The sequence below is a fragment of the Rhinopithecus roxellana genome, chromosome 19 (genome assembly GCF_007565055.1).
Source record: "Rhinopithecus roxellana isolate Shanxi Qingling chromosome 19, ASM756505v1, whole genome shotgun sequence".
NCBI classification, from domain to species: domain Eukaryota; kingdom Metazoa; phylum Chordata; class Mammalia; order Primates; family Cercopithecidae; genus Rhinopithecus; species Rhinopithecus roxellana.
The window spans coordinates 74,809,477-74,832,173 of NC_044567.1; the positions used below are offsets into that span (position 1 = coordinate 74,809,477).

The 22,697-nt window shown below is 43.9% G+C and overlaps 1 protein-coding gene across 2 annotated transcripts in view; it reads left to right on the top strand.

Moving 5' to 3' along the window:
• Window positions 1-11,311: 11,311 nt before the first annotated feature.
• The window catches only part of LOC104668932 (leucine-rich repeat-containing protein 37A3-like), a 43,467-nt gene continuing 32,081 nt past the window's right edge, over window positions 11,312-22,697 (top strand). The window contains exons 1-5 of one of the 2 annotated variants that reach the window (XM_030923046.1): window positions 11,312-14,847; window positions 15,064-15,335; window positions 17,071-17,142; window positions 19,352-19,423; window positions 22,138-22,209. In XM_030923046.1, the coding sequence (XP_030778906.1) occupies window positions 11,356-14,847; window positions 15,064-15,335; window positions 17,071-17,142; window positions 19,352-19,423; window positions 22,138-22,209 (3,980 nt within the window). In that variant the 5' untranslated portion in view covers window positions 11,312-11,355. The remainder of the gene's footprint in view (window positions 14,848-15,063; window positions 15,336-17,070; window positions 17,143-19,351; window positions 19,424-22,137; window positions 22,210-22,697) is intronic. The other variant, XM_030923045.1, reaches the window with a different exon arrangement.

The window sequence follows — 22,697 nt, forward strand, 5'->3', positions numbered from 1 at the left end:
TGCCAGGCGCAGTGGCTCACGCCTGTAATCCCAGCAGTTTGGGAGGCTGAGGCGGGTGGATCCCGAGGTTGGGAGATTGAGACCATCCTGGCTAACATGGTGAAACCCCGTCTCTACTAAAAATACAAAAAATTAGCCAGGCGTGGTGGCGGGCGCCTGTAATCCCAGCTACTCAGGAGGCTGAGGCAGGAGAATGGCATGAACCCGGGAGGTGGAGCTTGCAGTGAGCGGATATCACGCCACTGCACTCCAGCCTGGACGACAGAGCGAGACTCGTCTCAAAAAAAAAAAAAAAAAAAAAAAAATTTAGTCTTCATTTCTCCTTTCCAACAAGCATTTCTCTTTCTCTTCAGTTGGAAAAAGTAATTTCATTTTTTACTTGCTCATTGTTTTATTCACTCACTGAATCAACAGATCATCCATCCTGTATTATATGCCAAGAACTGTGCTTGGCCCTGGGAATGATAAAAGAATAAGATATGGTTTCCTGGCCGGGCGCGGTGGCTCAAGCCTGTAATCTCAGCACTTTGGGAGGCCGAGACGGGCGGATCACGAGGCCAGGAGATCGAGACCATCCTGGCTAACACGGTGAAACCCCGTCTCTACTAAAAAATACAAAAAGCTAGCCGGGCGAGGTGGCGGGCGCCTGTAGTCCCAGCTACTCAGGAGGCTGAGGCAGGAGAACGGCGTGAACCCGGGAGGCGGAGTTTGCAGTGAGCGGAGATCCGGCCACTGCACTCCACCCCGGGCGACAGAGCGAGACTCCGTCTCAAAAAAAAAAAAAAAAAAGATATGGTTTCCTCTGGCACTTTTGGAGCTTAGAAACCAGTGACAGAGGCCGGGCATGGTGGCTCAAGCCTGTAATCCCAGCACTTTGGGAGGCCGAGACGGGGGGATCACGAGGTCGAGAGATCGAGACCATCCTGGCTAACACCGTGAAACCCCGTCTCTACTAAAAAAATACAAAAAACTAGCCGGGCGAGGTGGCGGGCGCCTGTAGTCCCAGCTACTCGGGAGGCTGAGGCAGGAGAATGGTGTGAAGCCGGGAGGCGGAGCTTGCAGTAAGCTGAGATCCGGCCACTGCACTCCAGCCTGGGCGATAGAGCGAGACACCGTCTAAAAAAAAAAAAAAAAAAGAAACCAGTGACAGAGGAAGGTACATAAACAAATCAACTTTACTGTAAAGTTAATTCTTATTAATTTCTAATACAATAAATTTGACTTTATTTGTATCATTTGAATTTCATGAATATAATTACTACACTTAACAATGAAATAGACATATAAGAAATAACTGGTGATGTAAGAAATTCACAGAAATGTGTAAAATATTTTAAGAATTAATACTCAGTAGATATTTGCATTCTCAAGCTTATAAATGCAGATGAACCTCTAGTTGTTTTAGTTGCTAGTAAAATGTATAGAGGTGTGTGTATTTCCTCTTTAAACAGGTGTTAGTGACTTGGGGCGGGGGATGGGTGGGTTCATATCTATTCTTCAGGTCGTGTTCTCAAGAAGGAGCTACTGAATGGGAAGACAGAAACAATTTCTTTTCTTTGCACAGTTGGTATTGATAAATCTCAGGTGTATCCAAAATAAAATCTCTGGCAGGCTGTGATATTTATGGGGCTATCTCTTGCGACTTTAGGTTCATCTTGGCACCAGACATAAGGCAGTTCCACATCAGGCCCTTGCCTTAAACAGCTCCTGATGGCAAGAACTGGTGAATTACTCCTTTGGTTTCAATGGATGGTCAGAAAGGATCATCAGGATAAACTTTGTAGATTTTCTCTCACTAATCATGCTCTCTTTTCAACACTGAAATTCTAGACTTTAGACAGAAGTATTGAACTGGGTTATAGGGAGATGTGAGAGGCCTCCTGCCATTGAGGATAAGTGGACATGTCTAAATTGGCCTGCTACCTAAAATTAATAACCTCAATCACTTGGATGGTGGTATCCATAATTTTCTCTGCTGTTTGTGTGGCATATAATAAAACATTGTTGTATCTAGCAATTCATTTGCAAATCTTACTTGATTTTTTTTTTTTTTTTTTTTTTTTTGAGACAGAGTCTTGCTCTGCCGCCCAGGCTGAAGTGCAGTGGCCGGCTCTCAGCTCACTGCAAGCTCCGCCTCCCGGGTTTACGCCATTCTCCTGTCTCAGCCTCCCCAGTAGCTGGGACTACAGGCGCCCGCCTCGTCACCCGGCTAGTTTTTTGTATTTTTTAGTAGAGACGGGGTTTCACCGTATTAGCCAGGATGGTCTCGATCTCCTGACCTCATGATCCGCCCGTCTCGGCCTCCCAAAGTGCTGGGATTACAGGCTTGAGCCACTGCGCCCGGCCAAATCTTACTTGATTTTGAAGCCATAGGATACCTCAACTGTCAGCTTGAATGACTGGAGTTTAGTTTTTATTTCTCAGAATAAAACAGTTTGAAGCCTAATTAATATCCTCGGAAGGAACTTACAGTAAACCTCCTAACAGCTTCAGTTTTCTGACCTTGAAGAAAGGGAAAATGAAGAGACCATGGTGCCACTTCCAAAGCAAAGCCTGAAGTTCTGTGCTTTAGAGGTGGTGTTGCCATCCTATGATTGCAGGATTCTGGCATTGGCTTGGTGGGGGACCCTGTGGATAAGGTGGAGGAAAGGTCTGTTTTCACCGGGGGTGGAGGAGGGTAAGGAGTTGAAGTGGGAAGGATCTCTTTTTCTTGCTTTCTAAAACTCGTCTTTTCAGACACATATCAAACCCTTCCATCTCTGAGCTACTGAAGTCCTGGGCAGAGTTTTTCTGTCTTAAAATATAGATTTTTACCCTAGGCAATACCTGACAGAACCTTTAAATAAATAAATAAATTTATTTATTTATTTAGAGACAGAGTCTTGCTCTTTCCCCAGGCTGGAGTGCAGTGGCGTGATCTTGGGTCATTGCAACCTCCACCTCCCGGGTTCAAGCCATTCTCCGGCCTCAACCTCCCGAGTAACTGGGATTACAGGTGCCCAACACCACACCCAGCTAATTATTACATTTTTAGTAGAGATGGGGTTTCACCATGTTGGACAGGATGGTCTCGATCTCCTGACCTCGTGATCTGCCTGCCTTGGCCTCCCAAAGTGCTGGGATTACAGGTGTGAGCCACCGTGCCCGGCTAGAACCTTTAAATTTAAAATTGTATAGTGTACTTCCTGCCAAGAAGCTTAGGAGAAAGAAGGAACTAATGTTTTTCCAGTTTTTGGTTAAGAACTTGCTTTGGGCCGGGCGCAGTGGCTCAAGCCTGTAATCCCAGCACTTTGGGAGGCCGAGACGGGCGGATCACAAGGTCAGGAGATCGAGACCATCCTGGCTAACCCGATGAAACCCCGTCTCTACTAAAAAATATAAAAAACTAGCCGGGCGAGGTGGCGGGCGCCTGTAATCCCAGCTACTCGGGAGGCTGAGGCAGGAGAATGGCGTAAACCCAGGAGGCGGAGCTTGCAGTGAGCTGAGATCCGGCTACTGCACTCCAGCCTGGGCGACAGGGCGAGACTCCGTCTCAAAAAAAAAAAAAAAAAAAAAAAAAAAAAGAACTTGCTTTGTACTAAAATAGTCCTTCAAATATGTATCTCTTACAGCCTTAGTTATCCCAACAAAATTATCTAAAGATTTATTTATCTATTTATTATTATTTTTTAGAGACAGGGTCTGGCTCTGTTGCCCAGGCTAGAGTGCAGTAGCATGATCATAGCTCACTGTAACCTCAAACTCCTGGGCTCAAGGGATCCTCCCACCTCAGCCTCCTGTGTAGCCAGGACTGCAGGCATGCACCACCACATGTGGCTAATTATCTTTTCTAGAGATGGGGTCTTGCTGTATTGTCCTGCCTGGGCTCAACCTCCTGGCCTCAAGCGATCCTCTTGCTTCAGGATCCCAAGGTGCTGGAATTATAGGCATGAGCCACCCACCGTGCCAAGTCATCATCTAAAGATTTACAGAGCCTCACCCTGTTGCCCAGGCTGGAGTGCAGTGGTGTGACCTCAGCTCACTTGCAACTTCCACCTCCCAGGTTCAAGTGATTGTCCTGCCTGAGACTCCTGGGTAGCTGGGAGTATAGGCACATGCCACCATGCCTAGCTAATTTTTGTATTTTTAGTAGAGATGAGGTTTCACTGTGTTGGTCAGGCTGGTCTCAAACTCCTGACCTCATGATCCACCCACCTCGGCCTCTGTAAGTGGTGGGATTATGGGTGTGAGCGACCACGCCCGGCCCATTCAGTCTTTTTTTTGCTCATAGAAGGGCTTCAGCAGAAAAAGAGTCTACTATAGATACCTAGAAAGGGTACCCAATTGATACTGACGTTGAAATTTTTTTCTAGTATTCATGACCCTCAGGCTTAGGGTTTGAAGTCAAGAGGCAGGGCTGTAGGCTTTCCTGGATGATGCCCAGGGAGGAGCCAGATTGTCTGTACCAAACCTTTTTTGTTTTTTTGAGATGGAGTTTCGCTGTGTCGCCCAGGTTGCAGTGCACTGGTGTGATTTCAGCTCACTGCAACCTCCACCTCCCAGGTTCAAGCAGTTCACCTGCCTCCTGCCCACCACCACACCCAGCCAATTTTTTTTTTTCTTCAGTTTTTAAAAAAATGTTTAGTAGAGACAGGGTTTCACCATGTTGCCCAGGCTGGTCTCAAACTCCTGTCCTCAAGTGATCTGCCCATCTTGGCCTCTCAAAGTACTGGGATTACATATGTGAGCCACTGCACCCGGTCTCTTTTTGAGAATAGTCTTACTTGGTCGCCCAGGCTGGTGTGCAGTGGAATGATCGCAGCTCACTGCAACCTCCGTCTCCTGGTTCAAGCTATTCTTGTGCCTCAGACTCCCAAGTAGCTGGAATTACAGGTGCATGCCACCACACTCAGCTAATTTTTGCATTTTTAGTAGAGATGGGGTTTCACCACATTGGCCAGGCTGTTCTTGAACCCCTGGCCTCCACCTGCCTTGGCCTTCTAAAGTGCTGGGATTACAGGCATGGGCCACCATGTCCAGCAATAAAACTTTTTTTGGTGAGTGATCATTCCATCCCTTGATTCATAGGAGGGTAGGGTCTGTAGGAGTATAGCCTTAACTGATGAATTTGAAATCTCTGGGTGATGTGAGACATGTGCCAGGTTCTTGGCTTGTATCTGCCTCTAGTACTTCAGGAACTTCCCAACTAGATGGAGGCAGTTAAAATGGGCCCTGCCAGGATGTACCTGTAACAGAGCCGTTCAACCATACCCTTGTGCTGTCTGCCTTTAATCAAGAAGATTATGAGCTAAGAATGTGGATGCATTTTTATTTTTTAAACATGTAGCAATTATCACTCAGCCATCTTAAATCCATTTGTTTTGGTTGGATTTATGAAAGGGAAGATAGTCCAGATTGCTAATCAGAAGGCTTTGTCAGATGCATTCCAGAAACTGTTGATTGTGGTTCTAGGTAAAACTTTCTCAATCATCGTTGAAGTACTTCAGTTTCAATGAGCAAATAAACTCATTTTGAAAAGTTAATTGGATAAAAATATCGATATCTAAAACACTCTCTAGTATGCTTTCATTTGCTAAATTATTTCACAGCAACAGGCTCAAATCTGTTCTTTGTGACATTTGTAGAAAAAATGACAGCAAGTATTATCCCTAGTTTATAGATGTGAAAGGACTTGTCTCAATTCATACAGAAAATGTTTGAGGTAGGTCTTCTTTAATTGCATGCTCATCATACAGAATAGTGATTATAAGCCTTGGCCACATGGATTTGAGTCCTAACTCTGTCTCTTAGATTTTTTAATGCAATTTTAGATCTTATGGCCAGAGAGATTTGAAGATATTTAATATCTCTAAGCTGCAGTCTTTATCTGCAAACTGGGGTTAGTAAGCCAGTCAAGCTTCTGGCGGATATTGTAAGACAAACTGAGATGACAAATGTAAGAACTCAGAACTGTATTTATAAGGTAAGCAGATAGAATATGCTGTTATTGTCATTGTTGTTTTCTCTCTGAATAAATAAACTCTCAGCTGAAGAGTTTATTAGATTATGTTTTCCAAATTGAGAATTCTCTTCCCGCTTTCATTTCTGGCACTGACGTATTGGGCAAATATTATTCTTATACAATAATCAACTGCTTTGCTGTGAGTCTTGGAAGTGGTCGTGCTGTTGAATGGCATTGCTTGTATTCCCTGTTCAGTTCTACAGTGGTGCAGATGTCATAGCCTGTGCCCAAAGGAAACATGATGTTTAGCAAAGAGTCCCTGAACAAAGTTGCTCTTCTGCTTCACAGCCCTGAAGGCTTAGAGACTGAGAGATCCTAATCAAGTTACTACAGACTTTTATTTGCTTATAAGAGGTGGCCCTGATTGCTCTCAGCTTTCCAACCTGGGCAGCCCTTCTAGTGGAAGTCTTACTTCCTTGGTCATCAACTGTCAAGTCTGAGTAACAACTTTTAATAATGAAGCTAAATGTGTGGGTTGTCCCCCTCTTCCTAGTATGCAGAGGTATCCTTTGCACACACTCAAAACTTCTTAGACCAAAAGCCCTTATAGCTGTAGTTTTCCTTGAAGGAAATTGTATTGTCTATAGAGTACATGGGCCATTTTCTTCCTACGAAACGTTGGAATGTTCTCTCTCTGAGGGTTTGTTCATTGCATCTGGTGGCATTTTGGTTCTCAGTGAGTAGACACCTAGCTGTGCTTCTAACGTGAAGTGTCTACTAGCCCAGTGGTCTCTATTTTGGATTTGAACTTACTTCAGCCCCCACCTGATGCCTTACCATTTAATCATATTGTGATTCAACCTTTTTGTTTCCACATTTTTTTTTCTTAGGTTATTATTCCTTAGTTCCTATCTGTAAGATCATAAAGTCCTTTGACCCAAACACAGTTGATATTTCATACATATGTTAAAAACTGAGGTGTGAGACCGGACATGGTGACTCACACCTGAAATCTCAGCAGTCTGGGAGGCCAAGACAGAAGGATCAGTTCAAGCCAGGAGTTCAAGACCAGCCTGGAAAACAAAGCAGGATCATCTCTCTAAAAAGAGAATTAGCTGGGCACAGTGGTGTAGTCTCTGATATTCTGGAGGATGAAGCAGGAGGATGACTTGAGCCCAGGAATTCCAGGCTACAGTGAGCTCTGATAGTGCCACTGTACTCCAGCCTGGGTGACAGAGTGAGACCCTGTCTCCAAAAAAAGAAAAAAAAAAAGAAAGAAAGAAAAAAAAAATCAAAGTGCATGGTGAGGAGATGAGGAAACTTCCAGGAAAATGCTCTTATTTTCTGCTTTTAGAAACCAAAAGAATGTCTCATTGTGGGGTACTACCATTATATGCAAGAAGTTTTAGAATGAAAAAGATTCTGAATTAATCCTTGCTAACTTTATTTCAGAAAGTGGTAAAACAGCTGTGGCATACAGACCCAGTGAAGAGATTGTAGATGTCAGATAGGAAGAAGAACTACACAGTTTAATTCAAGTAATGTGGAGATAAAAACTCAGGAGTAACAGGGCTGGGTGCAGTGGCTCATACCTGTAATGTCAGTGCTTTGGGAGGCCGAGGCTGGCGGATCACCTGAGGTCGGTAGTTCAAGACCAGCCTAACCAACATGGAGAAATGGTGGCGCATGCATATAATCCCAGCTACTCAGAAGGCTGAGGCAGGAGAATCTCTTGAACCTGGGAGGCGGAGGTTGCAGTGAGTCCGAGATCATGCCATTGCACTCCAGCCTGGGCAACAAGAGTGAAACTCCATCTCAAAAAACAAACAGGCTGGGCGCGGTGGCTCACACCTGTAATCCTGGCACTTTGGGAGGTGAAGGTGGGAGGATCATAAGGTCAGGAGTTCAAGACCAGCCTGGCCAACATGGTGAAACTGTGTCTCTACTAAAAATACAAAAATTTGCCAGGTGTGGTGGCAGGCACTTGTAATCCCCACTACTTGGGAAGCTGAGGCAGGAAAATTGCTTGAACCCAGGAGGCAGAGGTTGCAGTGATCCGAGATCATTCCACTGTACTCCTGTCTGGGTGACAGAGCAAGACTCCGTTTTGAGGGAAAAAAAAAACCATAAAAACAAAAAAAAAACATAAAAACTTGAGGGTCAGATAACATATCCAGTATAACCGTAATTCAAAATAAGTAGCAGAATTTGGAGGATAATTTGCTTCATTCTCAGGAAAATGTGAAACTCTGAAACTGCTTTTTGAGGTCAGGGTATTTCTGGGGCTTTTCCTAAAGTCTTGACCTTTGGCTCTGACCCTTTATTTGAAGTTTGGAGAGCAGAACTGAGGACTATATTACTACAGTTGTGGACATAGGAGAGGGGTTAGTTTCCCCGCCGCCCCAAGAGTAAGGGATGCTGGGATGCACAGGCCTTTTTAGAACTCCCTTCAAACAGGATCCCAGAGATGTGGGGAGAATGTAAGTGGCCTTAAGACTGATTGTGCTACAGCTTTTGAAAACTATAATGCCTTTCAAATATGGCTTATTACTTGTGAAGGGGTGGCCTGCCCCTCCACACCTGTGGGTGTTTCTCATTAGGTGGAATGAGAGACTTGAGGAAAAAAATAAGACACAGAGACAAAGTATAGAGAAAGAAAAGCAGGGCCCAGGGGACCGGCGCTCAGCTTACAGAGGACCCACGCCGGCACCGGCCTCTGAGTTCCCTTAGTATTTATTGATAATTATCTTTACCATCTTAAAGATAAGGGAGTGGCTGGACAACAGGATCATTGTAGGGAGGAAATCAGCAGTAAGATATATGAACAAAAATCCCTGTAACATGAATAAGTTTAAAAGAAAATGCTGTGCCTTGAGATGCATATGCAAACTCTCCAGAAACCTTTTAGCAGCATTGTTCCAGCAAGTCCCACCTTATTCCTAAAGACGGTTTTCTCCTTGCTCAGTAAACAAAGCACACAATTGGGTTTTACACCGAGATGTTCTATTGCCCAGGGACGGGCAGGATTTTTAACCAGCAAGCTGCCTTCAGGCACTTGTTTAACAAAGACACATCCTGCACAGCCCAAATTCCTTTAAACCTTAAGTCACCACAGCACATGTCTCTTGCAAGGACAAGGTTGGGGGTGGGTCACAGATTAACAGCATCTCAAATACAGAACAAAATGGAGTCTCTTATGTCTACTTCTTTCTATATAGACACAGTAACAGACTGATCTCTCTTTCTTTTTCCCACAACTTGGATCTCAGTATCTCTCATGTACCTTGGGTGGAATATTTTGCTGAAGATCTTTCTGTCAATCATTTACAATCATGTGCTACAAAGAGAAGGTCATCAATAGACCACATATATGATGCTGGTTCTATAAGAGTATAATGGAGCTATCCCTATACAGGTATACCATTTTTATCCTTTTTTATTTTATTATATTATTATTATTTTTTGAGATGGAGTCTCACTCTGTTGCCCAGGCTGGAGTGCAGTGGCATGATCTCAGCTCACTGCAACCTCCACCTCCTGGGTTCAAATGATTCTCCTACCTCAGCCTCCCGAGTAACTGGGATTATAGGCACGCACCACCACACTCAGCTAATTTTTGTATTTTTCGTAGAGACTGGTTTTTGCCATGTTGGCCAGGCTGGTCTCAAACTTCTGACCTCAGGTGATCCACCCACCTCAGTGTCCCAAAGTGCCGGGATTACAAGCGTGAGCCACTGCACCTGGCCCCCATTTTTATCTTTTATACAGTATTTTAACTATACCTTTTCCAGGTTTACATACACAAATACTTGCCATAGTGTGAAGTTGCCTTTAGTATTCAGTACAGTAACACATAGTACAGGTTTGTAACCTAGGAGTCGTAGGCCATACCACGTAGCCTAGGTGTGCTGTTGGCTACACCACCTAGGTTTGTGTAAGTATACGCCATGATGTAAGCACAATGGTGAAATCACCCAATGACACATTTCTCAAGCTCCTCACATGGCAAAAACGCATGACTGCATATGAAAGATCTTAAGTAGGGATTAAGTTTCTAAATCTCAAAACAGTCATTTACTACATATGGAATGTTTTTTTATTAAAAAAAAAAAAGGAGCAAAAGTATCATTTCAGTGGGAACTAAACTTGAGGCTACAGTGTTTTATTTAACTTTCACCCCAAAGTTGCAAAGTGTTTTGAAGGTTTTCCCTGTAAATAATGATTTTAATTCAATTTAAATAAAACCCACCAAGGAAGCTTCAAGCTTTAAGAAGTCTAGGTTCCCGTGAAATGTGAGAGGAAGTCAGCACTGATTTCAGAAATTTGATTATAACAGAGATCCATCCCTAAATGATGCGAATCTTGGAATCCCTTCAATTTTAGTTTATTTTTTTTGAGACAGAGTTTCTTTCCTGTTGCCCAGGCTGGAATGCAATGTTGCGATCTCGGCTCATTGCAACCTCTGCCTCCCAGGTTCAAGTGATTGTCCTGCTTCAGCCTCCTGAGTAGCTGAGATTACAGGTATGCACCACCACACCTGGCTTTTAGTACAGATGGAGTTTTACCATGTTAGTCAGTGTGGTCTCGAACTTCTGACCCCAGTGATCCACTCACCTCGGCCTCCCAGAGTTCTGGGATTATGGGTGTGAGCCACTGTGCATGGTCCCCTTTTCATGTTAAAACCATCACTATGCGCCCTATGCCTATGCTAGGCACTGGATAAGATGAAACATCTTGGAGTTTACATGCTGGTAATTGTGCCAGACAGTAATAAAATAGGTAAGAATGGCTGTGGGGGAAGTCAGCTGTGTTCTAGTTACAGTCGCATTTCAGGAAATTATCTAACATGTTGACTTTAACAACCTAAGCCTCTTCTCCATGTGTGCACACAGGGTAGATCTCTGAAGGGTGGCGCTGTAACTTCTAGGGTAATGGCTGTGTTGAGTCAAGGCAGGATGACAGTTCAGCCTAAATGACTGTAATGTGTGTGGTGCCTGCCACCCTAACTGGTGCCCATTTTGCAGCTCAGTTGCTCTCCCTTAAGGAAGAGTATTCTCGAATTTCACCTTGAAGGAGGAAGAATTCAGGCTACCAGAACTGGACTAGCACTTCTAAATGTCCAGAGGCGAGGTCCTGTGACTTCTTGGGAAGCTCTGCCGCACCCCCACCCCACCCCACCCCACCACCACAGGCTGCTGGAGTCCTGGGACCACCTGGGTCTATGGACCAAATCCTTCCTCACTAAGGGGAGGGAAGGGGTGTTCCAGCCGGGCGGGGTGGGAAGGCTGCTTGGGCGGGATTGTGACATCAGTGCCCTGGTGACATGGAACAGACCTGTGGCATAAATAAAGGTGTCATAAACACAGGGTGGGGCTCACGCTTATAAGGGGCAGGAGCCTCTCAGGGCTGCCAGAATGGCTCCCGCTGAGTGCATGGCACCAGCCTGTATCATGTCCCAGCTGCGTTTCTGGGGCCCATGGCCTCTCCTCACGTGGCAACTATTGTGTCTACTAGTCAAGAAGGCTCAGCCTCTGGAGTGGGTCAAAGACCCGCTCCAGCTGACCTCTAACCCCCTGGGGCCGCCTGAGTCCCGGTCTTCCCGCTCCTCCCATCTCCCATGGGAATCTCCCCATGCGCCCACTCCCCCGCCAGACCCGGGGGACTTTGATTACCTGGGGCCCTCTGCTCCCTCGCAGATGTCAGCCCCGCCCCGGGAATCGACTGAAAATTTGGTTCCATTCGTGGACCCGGATTCAGCTGAAGAGCTCCCCCTGGGGCCAGAGCAGTTCTCCACTGTACACCAGGATTTAAATGACAAGTTGACTCCGCAAGAAAGGCTCCCAGAGGTGGTCCCACTGCTGGACGGGGATGAGAACCAGACCCCAGTTCAGCTTCCGCACCTCAAAAGTAAGGTTCCAACTGCAGATCTAGATCGGGCTGAAGGTCATCAGGCAGATGAAAGACTTGTTCCGCTAGACAGTAAGACTTCAAAACCAACCACATTTATTGTTTCGCCCAAGAACCTGAAGAAAGATGTAGCTCAGCGTTGGAGCCTTGCTGAGATTGTTGGAATTCCACACCAATTATCCAAGTCTGGGCATCAGAAACAGACCTTGCAGGATGAATATTCGAGTATGGATACACTGTATCCCAGCAGCCTGCCTCCAGAACTCAGGGTGAACTCAGATGAGCCTCCAGGGCCCCCTGAGCAAGTTGGACTTTCTCAATTCCATCTGGAGCCCGAAACTCAAAATCCAGAGATGGTTGAAGACATCCTATCCTCTTCACTCTGGCAAGAAGCCCCAGCGCAGCTTCCACAGCTCCCTGAGGAGGAAGAACCTTTTTCAACCCAGGAGGAGGCCCCAGCTCTGCCTCCAGCATCCTCTATGGAGAGGCTAACTCTACCGAATCGTGAGGCAACAGTTCAGCCTCCAAGTGAGGATCAAGCTGATTATAACTTGTCCACCATTACAGTTAAACCTGCAGATGTGGAGGTTACCATGACTTCTGAGCCTATCAATGAGACAGAATCTTCCCAAGCCCAGCAGGAGGCCCCAATTCAGTTTCGAGAGGAGGCAGAACCTTCTGCAACCCAACAGGAGGCCTCAACTGAGCCTCCAGGTCCTCCTATAGAGCATGAACTTTCCATCAGTGAGCAGGAGCAGCCAGCTCAGCCTTCTGAGTCTTCTGAGGTTGAATCTTCTCAGACCCAGCAGGAGACCCCAGCTCAGCCTCCAGAAGAGATGGAACCTTCTGCTATCCAAGAGGAGGCCCTACCTGAGCCTCCAGGTCCTCCTGTAGAGCCTGAACTTTCCCTCAGTGAGCAGGATCAGCCAGCTCAGCCTTCTGAGTCTTCTGGGGAGGCTGAATCTTCTCCAACCCAGCAGGAGGCCCCAGCTCAGCCCTCAGAACATCATGAAGTCACAGTTTCACCTCCAGGTCACCATGAAACTCAGCATTCAGATTTTCCCAATGTCTCTGTTAAGCCTCCAGATGTGCAGGTCACTATAGCAACAGAGCCTAGTGCAGAGGTGGGAACTTCTCCAATCCCCCAGGAGGCTACAGCTCAGCTCTCAGGGCCAGGTAATGATGTAGAATCTCCCGCCATCCATCACGGGGGCCCACCTCTGCCTCCAGAGTCACTGGAAGAGGCTGGACCTTTAGCAATTCAACAGGAGACTTCAGTTCAATCTCCGAAACCTGTTAATAATGAGAACCCCTCTCCAACCCAGCAGGAGGCCCCAGCTCAGACTCCAGAGCTCCCTAATGAAGTTGTAGCTCAACGTCCAGAGCATCATGAGGTAACAGTTTCCCCTCTAAGTCATGATCAAGTTCAGCTTCCAATGTTGCACAGTGTCACTGTTAATCCTGTGGATCACGTGGTTACCATGACTCCAGATTTCACTAATCAGGTTGAAATGTTATCCCAACAGGGGGCCCCAGCTCAGCCTTTAATGTCCCCTGAGCAGTTTCAACATTTGAAAGACCAGCAAGACATTATAACTCAGCAGCTAAATAGACCTGAAAATTATGAACTTCCTCCAGTCCTCTCCTCAAACTTTGAAAGTTCACTGAATGATGAAGCAATAGGTTCATCTCTATATATGTCATATGCAGATGTAGATATGGGGTTTACCAGACCTACAGCAGTCACTATGCGGATACAACCTTCTCCAGTCCAGCAGGACAATCCTGTTCCCCCTGAGCAGGCTGACTTTTCTCTAGCCCAGCCTGATCTCCCTTCCCCACCTCTGCATTCTCCTGAAAAGACTGAATCTCCAGTCCAGCAAGAGGCCACAGCACCTCGGACTCCAGAACACCCTAAGGAGGCAGAACCTTCTCCAGTCCAGCGAGAGTTCCCAGCTGAGCCACCAAAGCCTCCTAAGGAGGCTGAACCATCTGCAACCCAGCAGGAAGCCTCAGGTCATCCTCTGAAGTCCACTGAAGAGGACACTCCTCCACTGCAGCAGGAGATAGCAGCTCAGCCATCAGAGCCACCTGAGAAGGTCGAACCATCTCCAGTCCTACAGCAGGCCCCAACTCAGCTTTTAGAGCCACCTAAGGAGGTAGAATCCTCTCCAGGTCAGCAGGCAGTCCCTGGTCAGTCTTCAGACTCCCGTATGGTGACAGAACCCTCTCTGACCCAGCAGATGGCCCCATCTTTGCCTCCAGAGTTCCCTCAGGAGGTGGAACCATCTCTAACTCAGCAGGAGGTTCCGGCTCAGAACCTCCATAGGGAGGCAGAACCTTCTCTGACCCAGCAGGAGGCCACAGTTCAGGCTCCAGAGCCCCATAAGGAGGTAGAAACTTCAAGGCAGCAGATGATCCCAGTGCAGCTTTCAGAGCCACCTAAGGAGGTTGCAGCTCAATCTCCAGCTCATGATGAGGTGACAGGCCCAACACCAGGTCAGGATCAAGCTCAGCATTCAACATTGCCCAGTGTCACAGTTCAGCCTTTGGACCTGGGACTTACCATTGTTCCAGAACCCACTATGGAGGTTGAATATTCTACACCCCTGAAGAAGACTATAGTTCCTCCAAAGCCCCTTAAGGTGACACTTCCACATCCAGACCAGGTTCAGACTCATCATTCACACCTGACTCAAGCCACAGTTCCACGTTTGGACCTGGGGTTTACCAACACTCCAGAATCCACGACAGAGTTCGAACCTTCTATAGCCCTGATGACTACAGCTCCTCCTCCAGAACACCCTGAGGTGACACTTCCACCTTCAGACAAAGGTCAGACTCAGCATTCACACCTGACTCAAGCCACATTTCAACCTTTGGACCTGGGACTTACCATCACTTCAGAACCCCCTACGGAGGTTGGACATCCTACACCCCTGAAGCTGACTGTAGTTCCTCCAAAGCATCCTAAGGTGACACTTCCACATCCAGACCAGGTTCAGACTCAGCATTCACACCTGACTCAAGTCACATTTCAACCTTTGGACCTGGGGCTTACCATAGAACCTACTACAGAAGTTAAACCATCTCCAACCACAGAGGAGACCTCGACTCAGCCTCCAGACCCGGGGCTTGCCGTAACTCCAGAGCCCATTACAGAGACTGGACATTCTACAGACCTGGAGATGACTACAGCTCCTCGTCCAGACCAGGTTCAGACTCTGCATCGAAAACTGACTGAAGTCAGAAGTCCAAGTACTGAACTAGAACCTACTCAAGATTCACTGGTTCAGTCTGAAAGTCACGCCCCAAATAAGACTTTAACTGCACCAGAGGAACAGAAGGCCTCCACAAGCACCAACATATGTGAGCTCTGTACCTGTGGAAATGAGATGCTGTCATGTATTGATCTCAGCCCAAAGCAGAGGCTCCGCCAAGTTCCTGTGCCAGAGCCCAACACCTACAATGGCACCTTCACCATCTTGTAAGAATCACCTTTCCTCAGTCATCCTCTGTGTCCTGACTGATGTGGCAGCCTTTTCCGGGAGGCGTTCGTGGGCCTTCTTTATCTCCCCAAGCCATACTGACAACTGACTTTCTGCTTTCACCTTTGCTTGTCAATTCTCCTTTCTCCTCATTCTCCTTTAATGTTAGGCCCCTTCTCCAGTCTTTTACTTTTACTCTAGCCTTTTACTCATTTTCTCATCCATTTTTATTTAGCTCCATCATATCATTGCTTAACCGCTGCTCTGCTCCCATTTTTGTTTCACCCTCTTTACAGCGTCCTGTCCCTCTCCCTATCTCAGTGATGAGGCTCTAAGTAGTTAAGAGTTGATTCCAGAGCCAGGCTGCCTGGGGTTGAACCCAGGTCTGTTTATTAGCTTGGTGACCCAGAGCAAGTTATTCTGCTCTGTGACTCAATTTCCTCACCTTTCAACTGGGGGTTATGCCAGTTACCATTTCATAGGATTGTTGTGAAATTTAGGTGAGTGAATATATGAAACACTTCATCAGTGCCTAGCATATGTAGGAGTGTTTGCTGTTAACATGATTACTGGAGAGTCCTTTAGTTTTGTGCAGAACTCATCGTTGTCCCTAGCTTTCTATATGTAGCCCTCGTTTTGTGTCAAACCCAGGGTCAAGTATGCTACTGTCTCCAGAACATGAAAATGATAGGAGGGAAGAAAGAGAATAGGCATAAAAAGGGAGGTATATATAATTAATCACTAAAAGATAATGCAGACCATAGGTGCTAGAATTTGCCAGAATCTGTGATCCTTGAGGTGTGGAGATCAGGGAAAGCTACATGGATAAGCTAAAATTTTACTTGGATCTTAAAGAGTAACTATAATTTGTTAAATAGAAAAAAAATAAGAGTACAGTCTAGGCAAAGGCATGGCTACAGGCGTGCTTAGAATTTAGTAGACCAATCTGGCTGCAAAGAATTAGGTGAGGGAGCAGTGAAGATATGATTATGTAAAACCTTGACTATCAGATATAGGAGTTTGAAAGTTACACAGTGAGGTATGGAAAGCCATTGAAAGTTTCCAAGCAAGAGAGATTAAATGATTAAAACAGGAGGATTATTTTATTTTGTTTTTTGGTTTATGTTCAAGTGTAGACATGCAAAGGATTATTTTAGAATCCATATGTAGAGTGCCCAAAAGGAAAAGCTTATTTCAGGGAGACAGAATAGAAAGGTCTCGCAAAACGTAGGAGTAAAGTGTGAAGGGGCCAGATCAGATCCGTTGTCTTAAGAGTGGAAAGAAAAAGCCTAGGATGTTTCAGCAGAGGGCAAAGCTTTGGTGCTACCTGGTGTAGGGTTTCTTTCTGCTTATTTACTGATAATGATAAGCTTTTGCCCATTTTTTCTGTTGAATTATTTACCATTTTTGTGTTGATTTGTAGTAGTTTGTTTAGACACATAAGTGCTTTTGGATAAAATACTTACATTCAAAGTAATTAACTGGCACTGTCTGTCCAAGAGATGGGATGGATAGGAAGTTAAGCTTCTGGGAGATGCCTTATCATTTGTGCCAGTGGCCCCACATTGTTTCTTGATGAATTGTGCGAACTGGGAAGCTGATAGCTCTGGAAATGAGAAAGCAGGTGTTATTTTCTGTAACTGAATATCCCCGACAAGGTTGCCACGATTCTTTTACTTATCCTGTTCATTCTTGTCCTACCTATTCAAGGATATAAACTGTGTTTCTTCACAGAAATTTCCAAGGAAACTATATTTCGTACATTGATGGAAATGTATGGAAAGCATACATTTGGACGGAGAAACTGTGAGTATATTCTCTCCAAATATGACAAAAAACTAACTGCATTGTAACAGCCTTCTTGGTCCAGAATTTTGAGGTCTGAGAAATTTCTCCTTCATACCCGAAGTCAGCCACTGTTGATGGCAATCCTATGGTTATTTAAAAATTAAATTTGGTAGGCTCTCTTTAAAATAAGAGGCAATTTAAATTTATTTTTTATCACACAAGTAATACATGGTTATATTTCTTTTTGTCCTTTTTTTTTTTTTCAGAGACAGGGTCTTAATTTGTCCCCCAGGCTGGAGTGCAGTGGCACAATCACATCTCACTGCAGCCTTCACCTCCCAGGCCCAAGTGATCCTCCCACCTCAGCCTCCCAAGTAGCTGGGACCACAGGTGCATGCCACCACGCCCACCTAATTTTGTATTTTTTTTGGAGAGACAGGGTCTTCCTATGTTGCTTAGTCTGATTTTGAACTCCTGGGCTCAAGAGATCCTCCCACCTTGACCTCTTAAAGTGCTCATATTACAGGCATGAGCCACCACCCCTGGTCCATGATTCTATTTTTAATGTATAAAAATGTAGTAACAGGTATAACAAAAACCCTCCTTGTGCCCTACTCCCTCATCCCTGAGGTAATGCTACTCTGCATTTAGTGTACATCCTTCCAGACTTTTTCCCATTTGCCTACATACATATTTACATAAAGCAAAATAGATTTGTTGTGTGGTTAAAAAATTTTGTTTTTACGTAAGTGGTAACATCTTGCAACTTGATTCTTTCACTTCATGACATGCCTTAGATTTGTTTCCTTCCCAGTACTCAGAGGGTCACACCATTCATTTAAACTCCTGCATCATCCATAGTCTGGATGCATCATAGTTTATTTAATAATTCCCCCATTGATGAATGTTTAGTTTAATTTTTACATATATTGCTGAAATGAAATCCCTGTACATGCTTCTTTGTGAACATTGGCAAGTATTCCTGTAGAATCGATATCTAGAAATGGAATTGTTAGGGTGAAGACTATGGAGATATAAAATTTTAATTGTCCTCAAAAATGTCCCAACTTACTCTATTGTCAGCAGAAGATGACAGCATTCATATCCCCATACCTTTCACCACTGGGTATTCTCCAACTTGTTGTTGAAATTATGGATGAATAAAAGGGATTCCATCGAAATTTGAATTTTTCTGATTACTCATGAATTTAATTAAATATCTTTATATGTTTATTGAACATTTGTGTTTCTTCTCTGAGTTTTCTGGCCTTTGTTCATTTTCCTTCTGAATCGTTTTATCATTTTCTCACTGATTTGTAGATAGAATTGGTTTAGATACAAACGATTTTGGAAAAAATGCTTATATTCGAGGTAACTGGCATTTTTCACAACAGTTTGTGTGCCGCATCATTAGTTCAACGTATATAGACAAGTCATGCATGAGTTCTAAATTAAAAATAAAACACATGCTAGGCACGGTGGGTCATGCCTGTAATCCCAGCACCTTGGGAGGCCGAAGTCGGCAGATCACCTGAGGTCAGGGATGCTAGCCCCAGAAAAATACATGGATATTTGCTTTATAATTATTAAACTGAATATTTGGCCAGGTGAGGTGGCTCATATCTGCAATGACAACACTTCGAGAGGCAGAGACAGAAGGATCACTTGAGCCAGGAGTCTGAGACCAGGCTGGGAGCAGAGTGAGAGAGACCCTGTCTCAGAAATTAAATTAAATTAAATTAAATATGAACATTGATGACCTGTGCACTTTATGCACATTGTAGTTCTGACATTTTTTTGATGGGGGAAAAAGGTTGAATGGCTTCACTTGCAGCCCTGACATGGTTCCATGTGGGGCTTTCATAATAAGGTTTGGGAAAAGAGGAAATGGAGGTTCTGCTGATCTTGGTGCCACCCAGAGTTGGATTCTAACACGGACTTTGTGATCTAGAGAGGAGGCATGAAATATACAGTTTGGTGAAAAGAGTGGGTAGAGGTGTGCTTGCATGTGTGTGTGTGTGTCTGTGTGTGTGTGTAGTGTTGGTGGTGGTGGACAGAGATGGACACAAAAAGGAAAATGTAAGGAAAGGTTTGAATGAAAGCAGAGCAGATACCACCGTCTTGAAATGACCATGACCCAGCTTCCTCCCACATGCAGGACATAGTCTTGTGCGGCAAATAGTTGTACTTTGCATTTTAATCTAGAAATAACTTGTTCATTTTCCAGAATTCTCAATGAAAATTATTTGACTGAATTACATAAGGATTCATTTGAAGGCCTACTATCCCTCCAGTATTTGTAAGTTAATTACATTTATGAGTTTTTAGTCATATCATCTGTAAAACAAATAAGGGGTTCAAATTAGATAATCTCTAAGATTTCTTCCAGCAACAAAATTCTGCAATTCTGTTAAATTTGTATAGGGTCTCAGCCCATCTCTAGCATTAGCTACCTCCTATGCATTTTCAGTTTTTTAATTACATAGACGAAATACAGACAGAAAAAAATTTCACATGGTAAGAAGATCTGAGCAGTGACTGACACTCATATGAACCTTGTTTTATAAGGGTTCACACACCATCTTCTTCTATTCAGTCTCCAACCAAAGAAAAAGAAAAGAAACAAAGAGAAATATGTGAGAGATCATATGTGGCCCACAAAGCCTAAAATATTTACTGTCTGACCTTCACAAAAAAAAAGATTTGAAAAAGTTGGTTTAATAGGATGAAAGGAATTAAAGTTAACTTCAGATTGTTACCTAAAGGAGAAGATATAGACCATCTACATTCATTTGAACATCATTAATCCAAAATTTTTTGGTAATTTAATGGGAATTAAATTAATATTTAAATACTAAAAATCAGCTGAATTATATAAATAATATTGTCAAGAATATTAAGCTTCCAAGAGAATAGACTGGTATTAAGGATTTCATTTCAGGAATTGTTATATGAAAACAGACATTTAAAATGGTGGTTAAGTGGTAGAGCTAGAAATGCTTACACTAAGAAGCATACCAGAAATGCTCCTGACTCTTCACTAATTACAAAATAACTATCTCCCCAGCCATGTTACCAAGAAAGGGATACCCACATAGTATTTCTGTCTGTTTAGAGACAAGAAGATACTATGTTCATTGCCATGAAAGCTTGATTCTTATCCTTTGTCCATAGAGATGTGTATGTCATTAATCCTTGTTAAGCTCATTAGTGATGCTCTTTGTGCAGATTCTTTCAAATGTAGAAGACTTAAGGAAAGTGGGTGTAAAGACCCTCAAGTGGATGCCAAAGTGCTACAGTGGCCATGAAATAATAAAACTACATTTCCTTTAAAATAGTCATTTTCCTCCTACTCCCCCAGCTATTCATTTATTTTACAAATATTTGAATTTGCTTTATTTCCATGTGTCAGTTTTAAACATGGTGGGCAATGCAGATGAGCAAGACCTAGTCCATGCTTGCAAGAAGTTTATGCTCAGAAGAAATGGGATAAAAAATAATTACATTAAAAAGAAGAAATGGATGTAGGCACTAGGAGGGATAAATTATTTCTGGAGCATAGAAGAGGAGAAAATGCCTTCAATCTGGACCCAGGAGGATGTTACTAGAACAATGCCATTTGAATAGGATTTTGAAGGGCCAGTGTGTAACATCAGACAGACATCTTGGGGAAAATAATCTAAACTTGCAAAAGGAAAATGGGAGAAGGGCAAAACACAGGAACGTGTTCGAGGAGTGCCATGAGTACCTGTAGAGTACAAGGAGGGAGAGTAGGAAATTGGAGCCAGATCTTCTAGGGCTTTGAAAGTCAAGCTAAGGAGACATCATGGAGAACCGTGTTACCACAGCAGTGCTGTAGACAGATCTACATCACAGTCCCTGAGAGGGCATGTTAGAACTCAGTTCCGGACTCCGCCCTCATAGTTAGATTCAGTTGGTCTAGAGTGGGACCAAGAATTTGCATCTTCAATAATTTCCCAGGAAATGCTGGTCTTTGCAAACCACTTCTGGAGAGTTTATCTGATGACTGTGTGCAGGATAGTTTAGGAAGGGAGAGACTAGAGATGGAGACATCAGCCAGACAACCTTACACCATCCAGGTAAAGAGGGAGGGACGAGTCCCATCACTGTGTAACTGAAGAAATTGCTTTCACGAAATATTAAAGCAATATAAAACCAAAAATGAGTTTCTATTATGATAGAAATTAATTCTATTAATATGATTTGAATTAGTTCAAAGTTATGTATTAGGTAAAGGGGTAATCTCCTTTCAAATGATGTGAAAGTATGTCTTTTATTTCTTCTGATATTGAACTGGCTTAGGAAAACAGACCTAAACTAGGAAGGTGTATAAATGTGAGGCTTTTTTTTTTTTTTTTTTTTTTTAATGGAATCTTGCTCTGCTGCCCAGGCTGGACAGTGCAGTGGTGCAGTCTCAGCTCACTGCAAGCTCCACCTCCTGGGTTCACGCCTTTCTCCTGCCTCAGCCTCCCGAGCAGCTGGGACTACAGGCGCCTGCCATCAGACCCAGCTGATTTTTTGTATTTTCTAGTAGAGATGGGGTTTCACCATGTTAGCCAGGATGGTCTCAATCTCCTGACCTCAGGATCCGCCAGCCTTGACCTCCCAAAGTGCTGGGATTACAGACGTGAGCCAGCACGCCCGGCCCGACTATTTTTTTTAATATTAGAAATTATATATAGAGATAAAAACTTTGAGCTCATAATCTAGGATTTGATGAGACTACAAAAGGGCATCTAATCAAGTCTGCTGCTCTCAGGAAAAATTAGTTCCAAAATCGATTAAGTTGTATATTTATGAAAACCATGAAGGTGAGACTCTAGGAGAGGTATGGGCAGGGTTAGGGGCTCTGGAAAGTTCAAACACAAGTCCAGACGTTTAGAGTTGAGATGAAAAATGTGTATTCAGTATTATTCTACGCTATTGCTGTTATTCATACTAATCAACATTTAATAACTAATCAAGGTGATATTTTCCTTTTACTTTTCCTAGAGATTTATCCTGCAATAAAATACAGTCTATTGAAAGACTTACATTTGAACCACTACCATTTTTGCAGTTTATGTAAGTTACAAATAAAAGTTTATTACATTTGGAATTTTTATAAAACTTAATTATAAACCTCTTTGCTATTCATTTTGAAATATGATTAAAGTTTTACCAATAGAAAGCTACTAAAATTATAGAACAAATTCTTTTTGTCTCTAGCAAGGATTAGTGTGAGAGTTATTGCACAGATCTTAGTGAATCATCAGAGAGCAGTGGTTCTCAGCTGATGTGATTTTCTACTCAGGTGGCATTTGGTAATGTCCGGAGACAGTTTTGGTTGACAAAACTGTGGGTGTGCTCCTGGCATCTGGTGGGCAAAGGCCAGAGATGCTGCTCAACATCCTCTAAGGTATAAGACAAACCCCCATGGCAAAGAGTTATAGAGTCCAAAATGTCGATGGCACTGAAGTTGTGAAATCCTGTTCTAGAGAACTAACGATCACTTCACACAGGTATTTACTGAGCGTTCACTGCTTTGTAGCTAATGCACCGCATGTGCAATG